The following is an 18,424-nucleotide window of genomic DNA, read 5'->3' as shown; positions in this document are numbered from 1 at the left end:
CTCCTTCTGTATCTTCTTGGCGGAGTTCCAGTTGTTGGAATTCTAGATCCAAGCTGGTGTGTGTGAATTTTTTAATGGATATTAATTTTTGGCTTCTATAAGGACCACCAGTTACGTGTTATTTTCTTAACTACTTGATGTAATTAATGGAGCGAGGCACTGGGACCAGGAAGTTTTGAGTTCCTATTCTAAACCACACACATTTTTCTCACAACCTTAGCCCTATTCAGGTGTTCATCCTGGATATGCCCTCTTGTCTCCTGACCTTTGCTTATCAAACTACCACACTATTCCTGATCTAGACCTGAATACCTGAAGAGGGCTCGTTTCTGTGAGGAGACTGGGACCAAAAGGGATGTCTGGTGTTCCTTCCCTCCTTTCTGCTGATCATTCAAGTCTGTGGGTCCGTTTCCCTGCCACCACAAACTAGAAACAAACCTGATTTTACGCCCTCTTTCTCTCCCCACCCAGGACTTGGAAAATCAGATGCACATAGCCGAGCAGAGGAGAAGGACCCTGCTGAAAGACTTCCACGACACATAAAGTAGCAGGAGATGTCAGGGCGCAGGGGTGAGCGCAAAGAGCGAGGTGGCGGTGAGAGCAGCAGCAGAAGCAACACGAGAAGCTGGCCCCCGCCCCCACCACAGAGAAGGGCTGAGGACAACACTGCGGCCTCCCCTTGCAAGCCAGACACGAGCTAGCACCACAGCTTAGTCTTCTGTTTTCTCTTCTCTTTCTGCTTTTCGTTTTTGCCAGGCTAGAGGCTGGAGTTCAGATTTGGCACCTTTTTTTCTGGGACGTTTTCCTCCCCGTCTCTTGGATTATTCTGGGAAGGAGTTCTTTTATTTTATTTTTCTTCTTCTTCTTCTTCTTCCTCCCCCCGAATGGCTGTTAATAGTGTTAGATCATTACAAGCATATGTAATTTTCAAACGGTTGTACAATTATACAAAACAAACCCTAGAATAACACACAACCCTTTTTAAAAAATAAATTGGAATTGGAGTGTTTCCTTTTTAATAAGCTGCTTGTAAACAAAATGGCTGCTTTTCTTCTTTTCCCTCCAAATCCTCTTTTGCGCTGAAAGCTATGAAATAGTCCAGCTGTCTGTTTGGCACCTCTTATGTGCGCTCTGCTGCTTGCCCTGTGACTACATGAGGTGAACCGTGCTAGCCTAGGAGACAACAGCAGCGGCCAGAGGTCAGCGTACGGTCGAGTAGCTCTCCTATTCTTCCCTGGCTATGCAGGGGCAGTCGGGCAAAGTTCAGGCCAGCATGGGAAACAGTCGTGGTCCTGCTGTCCCATCAGCTTTAGGTTGTCTCCTGCGTGGATTAGTCGCTTTGTTTCTCTGGACTGATCTCATCTGCCAAAACTAAAATCATTTGAGGGGTTATGGGAACACACAACCTTGCCTCTTGATAGCATTGTAGCAGGCACTGGCTTTGCTTGGAGGCAAAAGGACAAGCCACGTTCCATCCATGCCTTGCGTATCTGTGCAGTCCAGTCATACACAACCTGATCCTTGACATGGCTGTAAGGTGATACGTCAAGTCTGGCCCCGTCTTGCCCTGACAAGACCAGACTTCCTCACTGTGTATTGAGGGAAAGCTGTTACATTTAACATGATGCTTGGTAAGGGGGGTGGGGTGGAGGGGGTTAACAAAAACTTGGCAGCCTAAGACAAGTCCTGAGAAACATGTGCCAATGGTAAACTTGCACCACTGTCCTAGAAACTGCGGCTGGCTGAAAAACAGCCAGCAGAATTGGTGAGAATGAAGCTTAATGAATATTAAGGAGTTGTATCTACCACTAGACCTGCTTCAAGTTGACCATTCAAATTGATGGAACTGATTTAGTTCCATTAATTTCAGTAGGACTTGGTCAGATACAAACCTATGTTCAAGGGTGGCTTATTATTAGTAGCGGGACTCTGAACACTTGAATGTGTAAAAGGTCAATTTTTCCTCCATTCTTGTGGGAGGCCAGCTTCGAAACAGTAAAAAAACTGCAGCGTAGGTTATGTACAGTGCATGGTCAACATGCCTGCTTAAGCTGATTATCCACCTAGAAAAGAAGACGGAACAGCTGGCCCTCTCCTGAAGTTACTCTGATTCGATTTTAAATAAGAACACCTTGCTACCTGTTTACAAAAAAATAATAATGTTGCACTGAACTTTTGCTTGTACATTGATTGATGATCTTTTTGGTTTGGACAAGGGAGGACTGGCAAGCTAGGATCATTATTCTGTGCTTTATGCACCTGCCTTTCTGGCCTTTCAGCGGGAGCTATTTAATTAGCATTTCTGGATGTTGACCTAGCTCTTGGGGGGGGGCAATCTGCCATGCCACCCTTTCGCCCTTCACGTGCTGCTAATACTACCTCAAGCACTCCAAGGAAAATGATTATACCCACTATCTGCTTGCTTCCTTAGTAAATGACCCCAGGACCTTTTTAATATTACTCTCTTCCTACCCCATTGCCAGTTAACCACAGATTACGCAAGCAGGACCTCGAAAAGGGGGGGGGCGTGTACTAGGCTAAGAAAAAGTACCGTGAAGAGAAACTCTTCTCTCCCCGCGCCCCCCCCCCATTTCCTGCCCTGTTCACCTTTTATAGGTCTCTTGTAGCTGATGCGGCACGATGACTTCATCAGGCTTGCTCCTTTTAACCCATGTCTTACCTGCTGTAAGCGGAGATCATGTGATTGTGTTCTCTTGGCTGTAGATGTTTTCCATTTCTCTGCATGAAGTCCAATCTGGGCCTTGATATATAGAAACAGACGAAAACCTTTTAGGAAAGTGCGAGAAGTTCGGCGCGTGTGCGATTTTAATTGCACAGTATGTTAGCATTCATTTTGTTATTGTTTTGATGAGATGTGGTGCGTAAAGTGCTAGCACGGGATTATTTCATTAACCCAGCTGCAGTTGGATAAAGATAAGCCTTGTGGCCAGAAGAGCTGTGGGAAGGTATGGCTTACGACTTATTCCTGTGAAATGCTGACCTGATCTTCCTTGCTAGCTTAACACAGTGTTCAGCCTTTGAAGGACACGTGGATCTTTTTATCTTTAAACTTTGCATTCAGACTGAGTGGTCGGTCTCATTGAATCAGAGAAGTTAAGTCACACATGTTTTCTGTAGCTCAGAACTGTCCAGTGCGAAAGGGAGTGATGCTTGCACTTACATCTGACATCCAGTTGTAGCTGGTCAACTTGATGGTAGCACATTGACAACTTTCAATGTTAAAAAGTCATGTTTTCTAAACTTGTAGCTTCCACATGGCTGGCACCAACCCCGTACAGTGCTTTTAGATGTGCTATATTAAGCCAGTATTGCACCACGTATTAATAGCTGCCTCCCAGTTTAGAGCAGGTAGCATTCATATATGTATAAACTAACACTTTTAAGTCCCAGACAGTTGACAGATCAGCATTTTTATTCTTCCCCCGATACAGGCTTCCCTGTATTAGAATTCCATCATTTTGCCAGAGAGGTTTTGCCACTGATAAGAATAGGCTGTGCTATAGGAAAGTATCCTCTTCACTCTGGAAAAAGAAGCTAATGGTTCTAAAGCAGAACTCAACACAGTTTGTTGCCTCAGAAAATCCTTGCCATTCTGCAACAAGCTGGTAGCAATAGCAAGACAGCAATGAAGAATTAGCGGCATCTGAGCTCAGAGTATAGGTGCATTTCCCTCATACCAGGCGAACATCCTAAACTGGGAGCTCTTTGTCTCTTTCTGTAAGGCTTGACTCTCAGCCAGCCTGGCAGCTGTTGTCATCCTATCACTCTTACTTTTTAAAACTTGGCTTGATTCACCTTCAGTGCTGACTTTGTTTTGGTTTTCGCTTACATTTAGTATTACCTGCCACAGTTTTCTATATAAAAGAGATACAAAACTGTATTTGCACAACTTCTGATACTGAACAAACCGAGCTCTCAAGTTACACCACATCTCCTGGCAAACAGAAGTCTCTGTAACTCAAAAGCTTGCATACATACACCAAAAGAGGCTGTTCAATAGAAGAGAGATCCTCTAATCCAGAGATGGGAAAACTTTGGCCTTGCAGATGTTGCTGCTCACGCCATCCCTGACCGTTGGCTGTGCTGGCTGAGACTGATGGGAGTTGGGAGTCCAATAGCTTCTGGATGGCCAAAAGTTCCCTATCCCTGCTCTAATCCAGTTTTATACTTGCTCTCTCTATAGCACTCCTTCCTCTGCAGCAGCGACCAGTTCTCTGTTGACAACCTAAATTTATGTCAGCTGTGTGCCATGAGACTTCTTCAGGAAGAACTGGAGAGTTCTCTTATTATTGCACTGTCTCAATTCATTCAAAACTTGTTTTTGTTTCAAAAATCAGATTTCATTTCTCAATAGCTTTTTCTAGGAAAGTTCTTATGTGTGCTCACTCAAGTCTGGACTGTTCCAAGTTTTCAGGTAGTAGCTTCTGCTATGGGAGCTTTTTATTATTATGCAGAGTGCTACATTATCATGGCTGCCTTTGCTCTGTCCCTCACTGAGGTATGGGTGGGGGGGAAGCAACCTCAAGAAACTGCCAACACTTTTCCGGCATTAGGAGGGGAAGGGGCAAAGGAAAGAGCCCTTGCAGTTTCCCTCTCCTGAAATTGTTTATTTGAAATAAATTGTGAATTTCTAATTTTAAATGTGCGTAGTGTCTTTTTTTCCTCCCTCCCTTACTGATGCAGCATTTCCCATTATACAGTGAGAAAGGGGGTGAGGAAGAGAAATGTTTAGAGTTTTAGTATAAACTGGGAGCTGCTTGAACAGTATCACCGATTTCCAGCAACCTATTAAAATAGGTTCGGCCTTTCACATCCAAACAAGTCAGTCCCTCAGTCCAGTTTTTTGTTCTCTCCAAAACATGGTTTTGTGTTCAACTTCCTCGTTTAGTTATTCAAAGCATTTATAGCCTGCTCACTAACTTAAAAAGGTTTGTAGAGTGGCTTACATGTCAAAATAGCAAGCCTGAAGGCAGGGAATGTGCTCTGTAAAAAAGACACGGTACAAAAGGAAAAGGGGATGGAGAGGGAAGTTCTTTACCAGCTGCCATGTTCTCTCATTTAAAAAAAAAAAAGCCTGTGAAGTTTGATCTCCTTCAAGATGTACAAGTTTTTGAGGAAATAATCTGGGCAAAGGTTTTGCCCTTCCTCTTTAAAACAAAACCTGAATTTGTACTGTTGGATCTACTTCATAATCCTGAAGTTAAGAAGTAAATCTCACAGGTAGAGGATTATGCAAAAGCTACCGGTAGCTCCCAGGCACTCATTGCATAAGGTGTGGGGATGATATCGAATATTGGTTTTACATACTCTACATAGGCTTTACATGCTGTTCAACTGCCTTTCATTACTGAAATTGAGAGCAGCTGTTCTATATTCTATTTTATACATAAAATTGAAAGGCAGGAGCTTTTAAACCTTTAGAAATGTCTCAAGAACCAGGTGGTGGGGCCTTAGCCTACCAGCTTCTTTAGCAAAACACCCTAGACCTACGAGGATTCATTACGACTGAAAAAGGCACTCTGTACATGTCTAGGAGCACTTTACTCGAGTTCCAAAAAAGGGGGGAAAGCTCAGGCTAAAATGTCATGTGTGTTTTTTAATTAAAAAAGTATTAGTAGAACTAGCTAATTCACTTCGCTTAAAATAAGCCTTCACACCAGCCACTGCTGTGTCAACAAAACTACGTCAGGACAGCGGTGGACGTTCTACCCTTATCAAAAATGGCTGCAGTTTCATATTTATGAGCAAGGGGGGAGTGGAAGCCGGTGCCCTTACTCAAAATGGCTTCCCATCACTGCTAGAGGAGGAGAGGCATAGTTGCCAGGACCTAAAATGGCCGGCAGAGATGCTGAAGCCAAAACACTTTTTAAAAAATCCCTTATACGGGCCAGCACCCTCTCGGACTTCGTCCCGGCCGGCGCCGGCCAGTCGCCTTCCCTCCGCTCTCCTCCCCCCACTCCTCCAGGCCAAACTAACGGACCCGGCCGCGCGCTCCTTCGCCGTGCGTGATGACGTAAGGGGAGCCCGCCCGGAGAAGCCGCCGCTGTTCGCGGGGTGGTTGCCGTGGTAACGGTGCCCAGCTCCCAGGCCGGAGCGGGCCGGGCCTAGCCATGGCTGCTGCGGCGGGGGCAGCTGTGGCGGCGGCGACGGCGACGCCGGACGAAGACCCCCGCCCGCTGCCGGGGCCTTCCTTTGGGCGGAGGGCCGTGTGCTCCCGACCCTACTTCGTGGTGCTGATGGTGTTCGCGCACCTCTATGTGCTCAACGTGCTGGGCTTGCTGCTCTTCGTGCACATCAGCTCCGACGACGGGGAGACGGAGCCCGGCAAGGAGGGACCCCCGGGCCCCGCACAGGACCCGCCCGCGCCGCCCTTCTCCTCCCCGGGAGGAGGCTCTCGCCCTCACAGCCTGCCTCGCCTCGAGGGCATCAAGGCAAGTAGCGTCCCGAAATCTCCTTTTTGCGCGAGGTTGGAAACAAGCGCTGCTGTTCTCTGGGGGTCATTCAAGAGGGCAGGTCTCCGTTTTGCGGCTGTTTTTAAAGTTTCAAGGGTCGGGGCGAGTTCCCCCCTTTCCTCGACCCTTCAAAAGAAAAGAGAAAACTTCCCTCCGCCCAAGGCTTCTGTGCAAAAAAACAGCAGTTTCGGGGGCGCTTACCCCCAAATTATTTCTTGCCCTCCCAGCTTTCAGCTGCCATATATCCGTATTTGGAGGCGTGCAGCAACATCCTCGTCTCATGGTAATTGTTACAATCTTTTTGCCTCCTTGCCTTTTTTCTAGAGTTGCCCCTTAGGGTGTTGTGGGTGTTGTAGTTGTTGTTGTGTTTCTGTTTGTAATGGGGCTGCAGGGGGATTTTTTCAGGAAATCGGCCGAGGGGTGTTAAGTCAACCCTGTTCCTGTAGAAAACGTTACCCTACAAAGGGAGGGGGGGTCTGGAAATATACATTATTTTATATAATATCCCTGTCCACTGCTGCTGCAGCCCCAGTGGCGTAGCGTGGGTTGTCAGCACCCGGGGCAAGGCAAGTAATTTGCGCCCCCTAACCCGTGGATTTTAGCACTCGAGACTCTTCCACTAGATTAGCGCTCCCCCCCCCCCCTCAGATGTTGCGCCCGGTGCGGCTGGCCCCCCCTGCACCCCCCACGCTACGCCACTGTGCAGCCCCGACAGGGGCCGGCACCTCCTTCATCGGCGGCTGCTAGTTCTGATAAGTGGCAAGCCCTCGTGGATCTTTAAAAGAAGCATAATGGGCTAAGTGCCATCTAGCCCCTCCATGGTGATGCTTTCCCCAGCACGCTGATGCAGTGATATGAAAACTTTTTGCACTTGCCGAGTTTCTGATTTTTATGCGGCTGTTAAACTCCGTCAGGAGAAGTAAAGTTTTCGCCTCTGTCCCCCGCCCCATCCCTGTTACTTACCCCCCCCGTCTCAAGGGACATCATTGCACAAGTCATTTAGGGATAATGGGCATAGCGAGGGGGGCAGTTCCCCCCTTATTTTATTTTATAATGGAGTTATTTTATTTTTAAAAACTTTTTATTGCCTTTGCCTTTAAATAATTTGAGCAGTCTTGTATTATTGAGAGAAGTACTTAAACTGTGGGTTGAGTTTGTCTATTTGTGACGGCTAGGATTGATCTAAATGGGTACATCTTGGTACATAATGTGATGTACTATAGACTGGCCTCGATTGATGTGGTCTGTATTGATGTTGGATTGGCCTAATAAAATCTAGCGCAGTATACTAAATTCTAGAGTGGTATAGTAGGATTTAATATGCGCAACATCAATATGACTTTATTGTAAATTCACTAGGCTGCAACTTTGTCTGTGCCTTGGTCCAGATTGGGATTGCCTGCCTTTTAAAATAAAAAGCAGCAGCAGCAGCTAGAATTAACACAATAATTATGGATGGACACGTTCCCTATGCTGTTGCAATGGAGGTTAATTTTGCTGCCAATATCCACTCTTTAAAGAAATAAAGCTCCTATATTCAATTTGCACAGCAAAAGAATTTCAGTAATTTAAAAAGTAAAAGTTAAAAAAAAATACTTTTAAAAATGGTAGTCAAAGCTATGCAGGTGGGTCAGCAGTAACCATTCTCTTGCTGCCCCTTGTGAAATTTTCAGTTAGATGCCAGAGAACAGAGTGGCAGTTAATGAATTTTGAGTGCTAGCAAGATGTGTTATTCTCTCATGCACACACAGTGACAGCAGATGAGTAAACTGTGCATTTATTGTGCAGAGAAGTGATAATGCAGACGAACCCTAAACCTTCTGTGATGAGTGCTGCTTCCACACTGAGCCTAGAACTGTATCCTGTATTTGCTAGTAGCTGATGTCATATAGTTTTGAACCATGTAGATGAGCTTTGTGATGTTTTGTATTTCAGAATTTGCCATGTCATGATTTAGCAGGCCATCGTGTATGTAAAGATACTGTCTACAGGCCTCCAATGATACCATATACTGGAGCTAACTATATTTGGTGCATAGCAGTTAAAATTAATTTATTTTACTTTCTTTTCAAGGTGGGCCATAAACAGAAGGTGGAGCTGATTCCTAACAAAATCCATGTCATGAAAACACTCAGCTTGAAACCACTCCTTTTTGGTAAGAAAAAGAGGCTACTGGAGATATATCTAGATGACCTATTGGTAGAAGAGGGAATGAGATGCACCATATATCTAAGTTTGGCGGCTTCTTATTGCTTCATCTTTAGTTGCCTTTGGGCATGGAAACTCTGTCCCGTTCATGACAGTAATTATTACTGTGGCTCCCGAGCACATGTGAACATCCTTTACAGCAGTAGTCTGTTATTTTTTCAGACCCAGGATCCATTTCTTAACCCCAACTGATTTTGAATTTTTTTTTTTTTACTATGGTCTTTCACCTGCTCTCTCTAGAGTAACCAGGTGCACAAGAAGACAAGATTCCTTTGCCTTTAACCGCTGTGTAGAAGAGCAGATTTTGCCTCTTTCTCATGCAGGAATGCACAAAGTGTCAACAGCTGAAATTTCGTAAAAACTCCACAGTCCTCATTGCCCCTCCCTTCTTTGCTCCTTAAGAGAAAGTGGGTGGGTGGGTACAAAGATAGAAAATGGTGGTGTGACACATGCTTGACTCCTCTTACATTGGTGCCTGACTAATCCATTTCCACCAGTTGTAGATCAATCTTTAGTGGACTGAACTGGTTACGTCAGGGAATAGTATTAATTGAGGGTTTACAAATTGCAGTTGAGCTTGATAGGCAACGATAATTTCTGTAGCCAGCAAGAAAATACACACACACACACACATTTTTCATCCTCCTCTTGGAAGCTCTGCTGTTGTCAGCTGTTGTCAGCATTTTCTGAGGAATTTGTACTTTCTGAACCTTAGCATTGCCTGAGGTTCAGAAACAACCAGCAGCAATGTGACAGACACTCCACAAACACACGTTTAACTTGAAGCGGGAGCTCCTAGCAAGCACAGTTATATGCCACAGGTTTTGTTTTTGTTTTAAAAAACATCTGTGTAAAAGATCCCCGTGTTGTTAATTGTGTTTTTTTCAAAGGAAAGTCTTAATGAGAAACTAAACAACTTCCTTGTTAAATCCTTTTAATGCAACCAGCATTTTTAAGGAACACACACTGCTGTCATTAGTTTCTAAATACATAGTATTCATAGCTTGCAGATCGCAAGGGTGTCCCTCAGGCAGTGTGTGGGTTTTGTTTTTTTACATATTTTGTGTAAAAATGCAAAACAAAATGCCCTGGAGTGAGGGATGGATGGGTGATGGCAAAAGCCTGATGGGTAGAAGATGAAGGGGAATCAGGAGTGGCTTGACAGGTCAGGTGGAGCTGCCACAGTAGCTTAGCCTGCGGCAGCTCAACCTAGTCATTACCACTTACCAGTAGTGGGAGGAGGTGAGGTAGCAGCAAGGTCAGGGCTGTGCAGGCAGACTGCTAAAGCCAATTGTATGCCCATCAGTGTACGCATTCAGCCCCAGCCTAGCTGCCACTTCAGCTCTCACAAGAAGGCATTGCAATACTGCTGCCGCAAGGTTATTGTTGAAGCTCTGGTTCCACCAGGTGAGCCATTCCTGCAAGGTATGGATGAAAGAAGTGGCCAGGAAAGTGGGTTTGCAGGAGACGAAGTGAAGCAACCAGCCTATTGCTATAAGTACTTGTGGTTTGTCTCCTGGTTGCTGTTCTTCCCATGCAGTGAGATAAAGAATCCAGCACTGCAGAATATCTGCAATGGTGGACAAACTGTCTTTCAAAGAAGCTTGTGAACCATTACTGACTTTCTCGTTGAGAAACCCCAATTAGGCTTGTAGGAAACTCCAGGGCTCCTCAGAGCAGTTTGAAAACTACTTTCTTGGTGCAGTGGTGTATGATTTTTACTATGTAGACTATCTCTATTACTTTTTAAACTCTGCTCCAGGTATGCTGAAGAAGACCTTTCAAATACAAACAAGAGAGCATCTTTCTATCATTTCATACTGGCGCTATAAGCAGTTCAGGCCCGGCACTTGTAATGTTTCCATCGCCGCACAGCAGCCTGTAGATTTCGGTTCCTCTTGTGCCATGCATAGGCCTTGTTCACCACCACAACTTTGTCATTCTGAACCTCACCACAGATCAGATAGACGCCTGTGTTTGTGCCTCTCATAATGTTGTGTACACAGGTAGCATCTAAGTTCAGCCACTGCTGGAGTTTGGAGTGGGTTTCAGTCTTCAGAAGGGGGCCATGCTTCAGAACTTCCAGCCTGGAGTCAAGGTCAAAGTCAGCAATGGCGGAGGTCTTGTTCTTCCTGGAAATCCTTATTTTCACAGCTGGAACAAATGCACATTAGACTAGAGCCATCAAACTGCCAATAAAATAGGTAACTAGCTGCTTCCTCACTGTTTTAGTGATGCAAAGAATGGATGCTATCCACTGTCTTGCAACCTCCACTAGGGGTGGAAAACTTTTGACCCACCAGCAAGCATGGCTAATGGCCAGGGATAATGGGAATTGTAGTTCAGCAACCGCTGGAGAGCCAAAGGTTCCCCACTCCTGGTGATGTACACCTTTGTTCCGCACTTCGTGTAGCAAGCTTAGATAACAGTTCTAGCCCAGTGAAATTCTCATATCTCCAGAATTTATTACCCAGTTTCTGCTACAAAAACAAGTTCATTTTAGGAAGGTTAGTTTAGCTGATGATCACTGATAACAAAGATGTCCAAGCATCTTCCCTCTCTTTCTCTCTCTCACACACATATACTTTGACAATTTGCTTGCTTTTTTAAAGCACTATGTAAGATCGCCCCGTGTTTTCTGTGTATTAAAATAGTGCTAGACACTACCACAATGCACTTTTAACTTCAACCTTAACTTTTCATATTCATGTTTTAATAGGAAGCAGGTGGGTGTTCTGCTGAAATTTAAGGAGCCTGCTAATTTTGTGAGGGTTTTCTGGTTGTTCTTTACTTTAGTCTGCATAAAGGAGAAAGGTAACTCCCTCTGACCAGCTTGCCATTTCTCCATAGCTTTAAGGTAGGGGTAGCCAGTGTGTTGCCCTTAAGATGTTACCGGACTCCAGCTCCCATCATCCTTGACTATGTTGGCTTGAGCTGATGGAAGCTGTAGTCCAGCAGGCTACTCCTGCTTTAAGAGAAGAGTGTGTGCAAATGACAGGGGGCAGGTGGAGAACAGATCTGAACAAGTATGAAGGAACTCATAGTTCCGAACAGATCCTGCAAATTTCAGAGCCGTGCTGGACAACACGCTAGAGATCCAGAATCATACTCCCAACCTCTTCAAATTTTAGCAAGTAGAAGTCGGGAATCGGGGGAGTGATCCATGCTCAGATTGTGATGCTGTGAGAGCTAACTCTCCCCACCCCATGTTCCCACTGAAAGTCCCCCTCCAGCTGCTATTTCTCCTATTAGATAAAATGTGTGTGTACACAGCCTGTTCCCATAGCTTCTCTCTAATGGAGAAAATTTTAGCTTGTGAGGAGTGCACATTTGCATTAGGAAAATGACATGGGGCCAGAGACTTAATTCTCACCCTCATCTGCTGCCACTGTAGTAATCCCCTCTCCTCTAGCAACTGGTATTTGCCAAAATTTATCGAGAGAGGAGAACTAGTCATGGATCTTTGTTCTCTCATCCAGTTTTGTCCTTTCTTCTATAGCTGAAAATGTGGTGATCCAATGGATTTGTATTCTGAGACTAGAGGACTGTTTTCTCAGACCAAGTGGTTAAGAGCCAGAGAGCAGTGGTTTACTCACCAAAATCACTGGTGCAAAGGTTTTCCAGGATCTCCTTGGGAGAGTTGGGTTCTTCAAGTTCACAGTCCCTGCAGCTGGCTTGGGGCACTGCTGGAACACATAGTAAGTTACAGAATTCATTTGAGCCTAATGTAACCCAGAGAATTTTGGGTTCTCAGGGTTGCAGATTTTGTGGGGTTGGAGTAGATGACCCTTGTGGTCCCTTCCATCTCTGCCATTCTGTGATTCTAGAACAGGCATAGGCAAACTTGGCTCTCCAGATGTTTTGGGACTACAACTCCCATCATCCCTAGCTAACAGGACCAGTGGTCAGGGAATTGTTATCTCAAAACATCTGGAGGGCCAAGTTTGCCTATGCCTGTTCTAGAAAATGGGTCAGTTGCTTGCTGTCTTGGTGGCTTCATATATCGTGTTCAACTCTGATGTGAAATAATTAGTGTGACTTTGGGTAAGTCTTTATCTCTCAACTTTAAATAGGCACAATATATTTTTTTTTAAAATACATATAATTATTACCTCCCTCAGGTATCTGCCAAGAGCCTTTGTAATAGGGGAGGCTATGAAGAACTAACTTCAGAGGTTACTTTTACAGCTCTAACTGTAAAATCTATGTTCAAAACCTTAGTACGATTTTGAATGGTTTTTCTCAGCTTCCTGATTAAAAGATGTTGGTATGGCTTCCTCTGAATTGAGAAAAAGCCAAACTTAAGCTTTAACACATAGAATCCAAACACCTTCCCAGCTTTGTGGATTTCTGTCCAGATTGTGCGGTTGTGACAGGGTATATGTGTTCCATGACAAGTACAAACAGCAAAGAGCCTTACTTCTCCTGCTCGGAGCACTTTCATCCGTGATTGAGGAGATGCACAGCTCATGATCTTCAGGGAATTGGTTACAGTTCAGGATTTCAGGCCAAGGGTAGCCGTAGCAAGCCATGACTGGGGCACAGCTATTCCTGACAGCTTTGCACAAACTTTGGCAAGGGTAGATGAGCCTAGAGAGAGAAAGATGAACTCGTTTCAAAACTTGGTGAGCAAAGTTGGACGAGAAGAGCCTCGGGGTGCCATCCAGTTCTACAATTCTATGATTCCAAGTGCCTGTTAAGCTACCCCAGAGCAGCCACTAGCAGCTAAGGGCAAGGCCAGAGGTTCCCCACCGTGCCTTAGTCTCTGTTTACCATCACTGCTTCCACAGTAGTGTAGGCAGGGCTGAGTTGCTGACCTGGCTTTCCGACACTTGTGTCGCTGCCACTTACTAGGGACAGGGAGGCAACAGAGAGTGCAGTGTGGGTGCAGCAGTGGAGACAGTCTGATGCTTCTTCCACTGCGCTCATACCGAGCTCCCCACTGCCTTCCCTTCTCCCTCTCAGTTACCAGCTGTGACGTGTGGCTTTGGGAAGCTAGGTTGGTAACACAACCCTCCCTGCATTTATAGTAAAACAAGAACAAAATTGTTTGCATTAGTTAGAGGGTATTTCAGTGTCAGCCTTGGTGGGTTTGTTTTGGAGAGCAAAGCATCATTTTAATAAAACAGGTTTGAACATTAGGATAAGTGTCTTCATTATTAACAGTAGGCCAGCACTGCATCCAGTTACCTACAGCAGGTGTGAGGGGCTCTCCTTTGCTGGAGGCCCTCAAGCAGAGGCTGGACAGCCACCTCTTGGGGATGCTCTAGCTCTGGATGTTCTGCATAATGGAGCAGAGATTGGAGCAGGCCCCATCTTACTCCATGATCCCAAAATCATTTGAAGACTTGAATAGTTTTGTATTTTCTAAAAAAATTGTCTAGTAGTACCTTAGAGACCAACTAAGTAGTTCTGGGTATAAGCTTTCGTGTGCATGCACACTTCTTCACATCTGAAGAAGTGTGCATGCACACGAAAGCTTATATCCAGAACTACTTAGTTGGTCTCTAAGGTGCTACTGGACAATTTTTAATATTTTTTTTTACTGCGTCAGACCGACACAGCTACCTGCCTGTATTTTCTAAAATTAGCATTGATTGCTTGACCCACTGCAATGTGGTATCGTTGTTGTTTATTCTGATAGCAACATTCTGTTGTTTACTAATAGCAATCAGCTGTGCTGAGATTTGAGTTAAGGGTTACTCAGGTTCCCCTAATGTTTTGTAGACCATCCCCATGATCCCCATTGTGATTACCCTTGTACCAAATTGCACTGAATGGAAGCACTTGGGACATATCAGATGCCCACAAGCTTAGAAATTTAAGGAGCAAGCATCTTGCTTAGTGTATTGAAGGATGAAGCCAAATTCCATAGTAGATGGAGATAATACTTTCCCCTATCTTCTGGCATTATGCATTATGTTATGTTATGTTATTCCAATGCAGTATTGTTACTGAGTTGATAAATTTTCATTTTCTTCCAAAGAGGAGCACATTGTTCTAGCTTTTGTGACTATCATCCTCGTGCAGGCAGAGAAACAGAGCAATTAAGTATTACAGAGTTTTAGCTTGGTTTTGCTGCTATAGTGCTTGAACCCTATGTCCAGTCATACCATTGATCCATATAGCTCAGCACTGTGCACTGCCTGGCAGTCCGTCTACATCTGTATAAGCATTTCTGAATTGAAGGATCAACACCTGAGGCCCTGCTCTTTGGCCTGTTGGTAAGATGCATAAAGTTGCTGGTGGCGTCACATTTATGGAATTCTCTCTCTCAGGAAATAGGTACATCCCCATCTTTGTTTACCTTTGAGAGAACTCTTAAGATTTTTTTTTTGACTATGTTTTAAATCCTTGCTTTTCCTCATTTTAAAAGGAGCAAACCGCTTTCTAAAAATGCCCCCCATCCTGGTTTTATATAAAGTTGTTTTGTTTTGGATCTCTTGTACACCACCTTGTGAGAGCAATGTGTCCTTAGTGGTGGCTTTTAAGTCCTTTACTTACTTACTTACTTACTTACTTACTTACTTACTTACTTACTTACTATACAAACAAATCTAGCTCAGTGTTGTCTGCAATGACTGGAAGGGTTTCAGAATTTCCAGCTGTGTGTGCATGGATCTTTGGAATCTGTTTTTTCAAAACACATTTTTCTCTTGTGAGAAAAGCTTGCTCATCTAACACCATTCCAGATTTGATTGATTGATCAATTAAATGATCGAATCCTGGGCAAACTGATCGGTCTTGTCTTGGTGCCAAAACAATAAAAATGTTGGTGCAAATTGCACTTTGGGCATTCTTCAAGTAGTATGCTATTGTAGAGCAGACAGCAATGTCTTGTGCTTGTCTTAGATTTATTGAGTTAGCAGATTGCAAATCACACTGTCATTTTGAGAGGAGCTGAGTCATCAGCAAGACAGTTGCTGGCTGTATTCACAGAGTGGCTGAAGTGTTTACATATAAATTAAAGGTAAAGGTAAAGGGACCCCTGACCATTAGGTCCAGTCGTGACCGACTCTGGGGTTGCGGCGCTCATCTCGCTTTATTGGCCGAGGGAGCCGGCATACAGCTTCTGGGTCATGTGGCCAGCATGACTAAGCCACTTCTGGCAAACCAGAGCAGCACACGGAAATGCTGTTTACCTTCCCGCTGGAGCGGTACCTATTGATCTACTTGCACTTTGATGTGCTTTCGAACTGCTAGGTTGGCAGGAGCAGGGACCGAGCAACGGGAGCTCACCCCGTCGCGGGGATTCGAACCACCGACCTTCTGATTGGCAAGTCCTAGGCTCTGTGGTTTAACCCACAGCGCCACTCCCGTCCCACATATAAATTACACACAAGCATTTTTACACAAGGCTTAAATGCGCTTATCATTATCCATGTCTTATTATGCCAAATACTGCAAATGTGGAAGAGGTATCAAATGTAGCTAATACTGCATTTACAGTCTCATTGCAGATTGCTTGATTTAAGTCAGCATATGTGAAAATAGCCAGAGCATATAAAGCAAAGGGCAAAACGGAGATCCAGGACTGGGGCTGTGGGAGATGGGATGTCCATTCACCTATCTCAAGGTCAGAAGCTGGTTGGGGTGGAGGGACAAGATAGAACAAGAGCAAATGAAACTATACTTCACAGTAAACTCTGAAATGCCCTTACCTGTCCAGGCAGATTGGGGCAAAGAGGGAGCAGAGGAAGATCCTGGCATCCGGATGGCACTCTCTGGCTAACAAGGGCAGCCAGCTGGTGGATTGCTGGATTGCTTCAGCCATAGTCTCATGGTCCAGCAGGTTGGGGAGTCTCATCTCGGTGTACCCAATGTCATAACACAAAGCCATGCTTCTTGGAATCAATGTGCATCTGGAAGAGCTTCTTCTGTAGTTTCCAAAACCCCCTGGGAAGTCCCAGATTAGCAGATAACCCAAAAGGACAAGAAGCGGCTGTTGTGTGCCCGGCATCATGGGATGGTGGTGATGTGCTGTTTTCCTCATCTCTTCGAACATTGCCCCTCCCCAGCAAAATTCTGCCTTCCCAAAGGGGAATCTAGACTGAGGGGTTTCCTGGTCGGGTTGTGGTTTATTATAGCAGAGAGGCCACCCCTGTATTCGTGCATTCTCATTAAGCTCCCGTGTCACTGGGTTTTTGTTTTCTTCTCTTTGCCAGTGGCCCCCGATTGTTTGCCTTTTTTCAGAGGTTTTGGCTTAGGCTAGCAGGTGTTGAAATGAGGGCAGTCAAATCAGCTTGAATGGTTCCCCCCTACCAATATCTTGGAGTTCTGATTGAATCATTGTTTGAGACTCCCTCAGGCCCACCCCCTTGCCCCTACCCAGGGATTAGTCATTATTTTCTAAACACCGCTTGTTTCCCTCTCTATTGTGTTTTGTGGCAAAGCAATCACAAAGTTAATTAAGAGACATTTGTTGAGCTCCAGCCATTGTTTAAAGAGGCAAGGGGGTGGGGAGTGCCAGCCCCATGGATTCTGGTTGTTAGCTGTTTTGGAGGCATTTCCCCCCAGTGTGGGTAGTTTTAACATTGGGGGGTCATTGTTTACACACAGGATGTAATTGGCAAACTTTTTTATCTTCTAACCATGCCACAGGAAATTAATTGTGGATGGTGGTGTACTTCTTATTTTGGCATGAAGTGAGCTGCTGTGAAACACGAGTGGATAGCTCTATTCCTGGGTAATTGTCGAAAACGTTTATTGTCATCTCATTGGAGTTTAATGTAGGTCTCCCAGAGCCTTAGGGGGCATTGCTTGTTGTGTTGGCTCATTGTTAATTTGTTTTATGCCACTCTGACTAATAGCTGGGGGTAGCTGAGGAGAGGATTACACGCTCCCTGTAACAGAAAGCGTTCTCTGTTAAGGGTTAACGTGGCCATAGCCAGTTGCGCGCTCTGCTTTTCTGTTTCCCATGAGGTAGGTAGCAGCCTTTCAACTTTCCTAGCTCTGTGCCAAGTAAAATCTCAGTTTAAAATTTTATCAAGATGCACAAGGAATTCATCTTTGTGCATCTCACTTCTTCGAATGTAGATTAGGAGATAAAATGATTGGTTTAGATCTGAGTTCAATTTCTGCATCCATCAAGGAATTGCAGAAGTTGCCACCCGCAAGCCCTGCTCACCAAGTGGGAATACAGTCACACCTCGGGATAAATAAGCTTCAGGTTGAGCATGTTTGGGTTGCGCTCCGCAGCGACCCGGAAGTAATGGAGTGCGTTACTTCCGGGTTTTGCCGCTCGCACATGTGCAGATGGTCAAAATGACGTCACACACATGCGCGGAAGTCGTGAGACGCGACCCGCTCACACACAGACCCACTGCCGTGTCTTACATTATGTTCAGGATGAAAATGGGGCTCCGGAACGGATCCCGTTCACATCCCAAGGTAGTTAAGATCAGGGGTCAGCAAGGTTTACCTTGCCTGAGCCAGTTCACTCCAGGGGACATCCCTCTGTGGACTGGATTGTGCACGCGTGTGAGCATGCCCGCAATTTCAGGCGTCTGCACAGATGTGATTTCTGGCGTCTGCACAGACACGATTTCCGGCACTGCAGAAGTGAGTCCCTGTCCCGTGGGGTGCCGGTTAGTGCAACATGCGGGGACTTGCTGAGCGGGCAGCTCAGATCAGGGGCGGCTCGTGGGCCGGTTAAATGACCCCCGTGGGCCACTTGTGGCCCATGGGCCTTAGGTTGCCTACCCCTGGTTAAGATGCATTTCATGGGATAGTCTTGAGGATGG

At 45.2% G+C, this 18,424-nt stretch overlaps 3 protein-coding genes across 7 annotated transcripts in view; 2 read left to right on the top strand and 1 right to left on the bottom strand.

Moving 5' to 3' along the window:
- The window catches only part of ARIH2 (ariadne RBR E3 ubiquitin protein ligase 2), a 37,724-nt gene extending 33,062 nt beyond the window's left edge, over positions 1-4,662 (top strand). For all 5 annotated transcript variants that reach the window (XM_083601802.1, XM_083601803.1, XM_083601806.1 and 2 more), the window contains exon 15: positions 472-4,662. In XM_083601802.1, coding sequence (XP_083457928.1) covers positions 472-543 — 72 coding nt within the window. In that variant the 3' untranslated portion in view covers positions 544-4,662. The remainder of the gene's footprint in view (positions 1-471) is intronic.
- A 1,112-nt stretch (positions 4,663-5,774) lies between these two features.
- Positions 5,775-18,424, top strand: part of P4HTM (prolyl 4-hydroxylase, transmembrane) — a 30,319-nt gene continuing 17,669 nt past the window's right edge. The window contains exons 1-2 of the mRNA XM_083601808.1: positions 5,775-6,452; positions 8,547-8,628. Of these exons, the coding sequence (XP_083457934.1) occupies positions 6,132-6,452; positions 8,547-8,628 (403 nt within the window). The 5' untranslated portion in view covers positions 5,775-6,131. The remainder of the gene's footprint in view (positions 6,453-8,546; positions 8,629-18,424) is intronic.
- LOC310757331 (secreted frizzled-related protein 5-like) lies at positions 9,730-16,686 on the bottom strand (the record flags this gene model as incomplete). The annotated part of the gene is made up of 4 exons (XM_083602651.1): positions 9,730-10,835; positions 12,278-12,364; positions 13,102-13,271; positions 16,343-16,686. The coding sequence occupies 4 exons, from the start codon at positions 16,684-16,686 to the stop codon at positions 10,519-10,521; spliced, it is 918 nt and encodes a 305-aa protein (XP_083458777.1). The 3' UTR covers positions 9,730-10,518.

Source organism: Podarcis filfolensis, assembly GCF_964270895.1.
Source record: "Podarcis filfolensis genome assembly, chromosome: 2".
In the NCBI taxonomy this organism is placed as follows: Eukaryota; Metazoa; Chordata; class Lepidosauria; order Squamata; family Lacertidae; genus Podarcis; species Podarcis filfolensis.
This window is presented reverse-complemented; position numbering and strand designations above follow the sequence as displayed.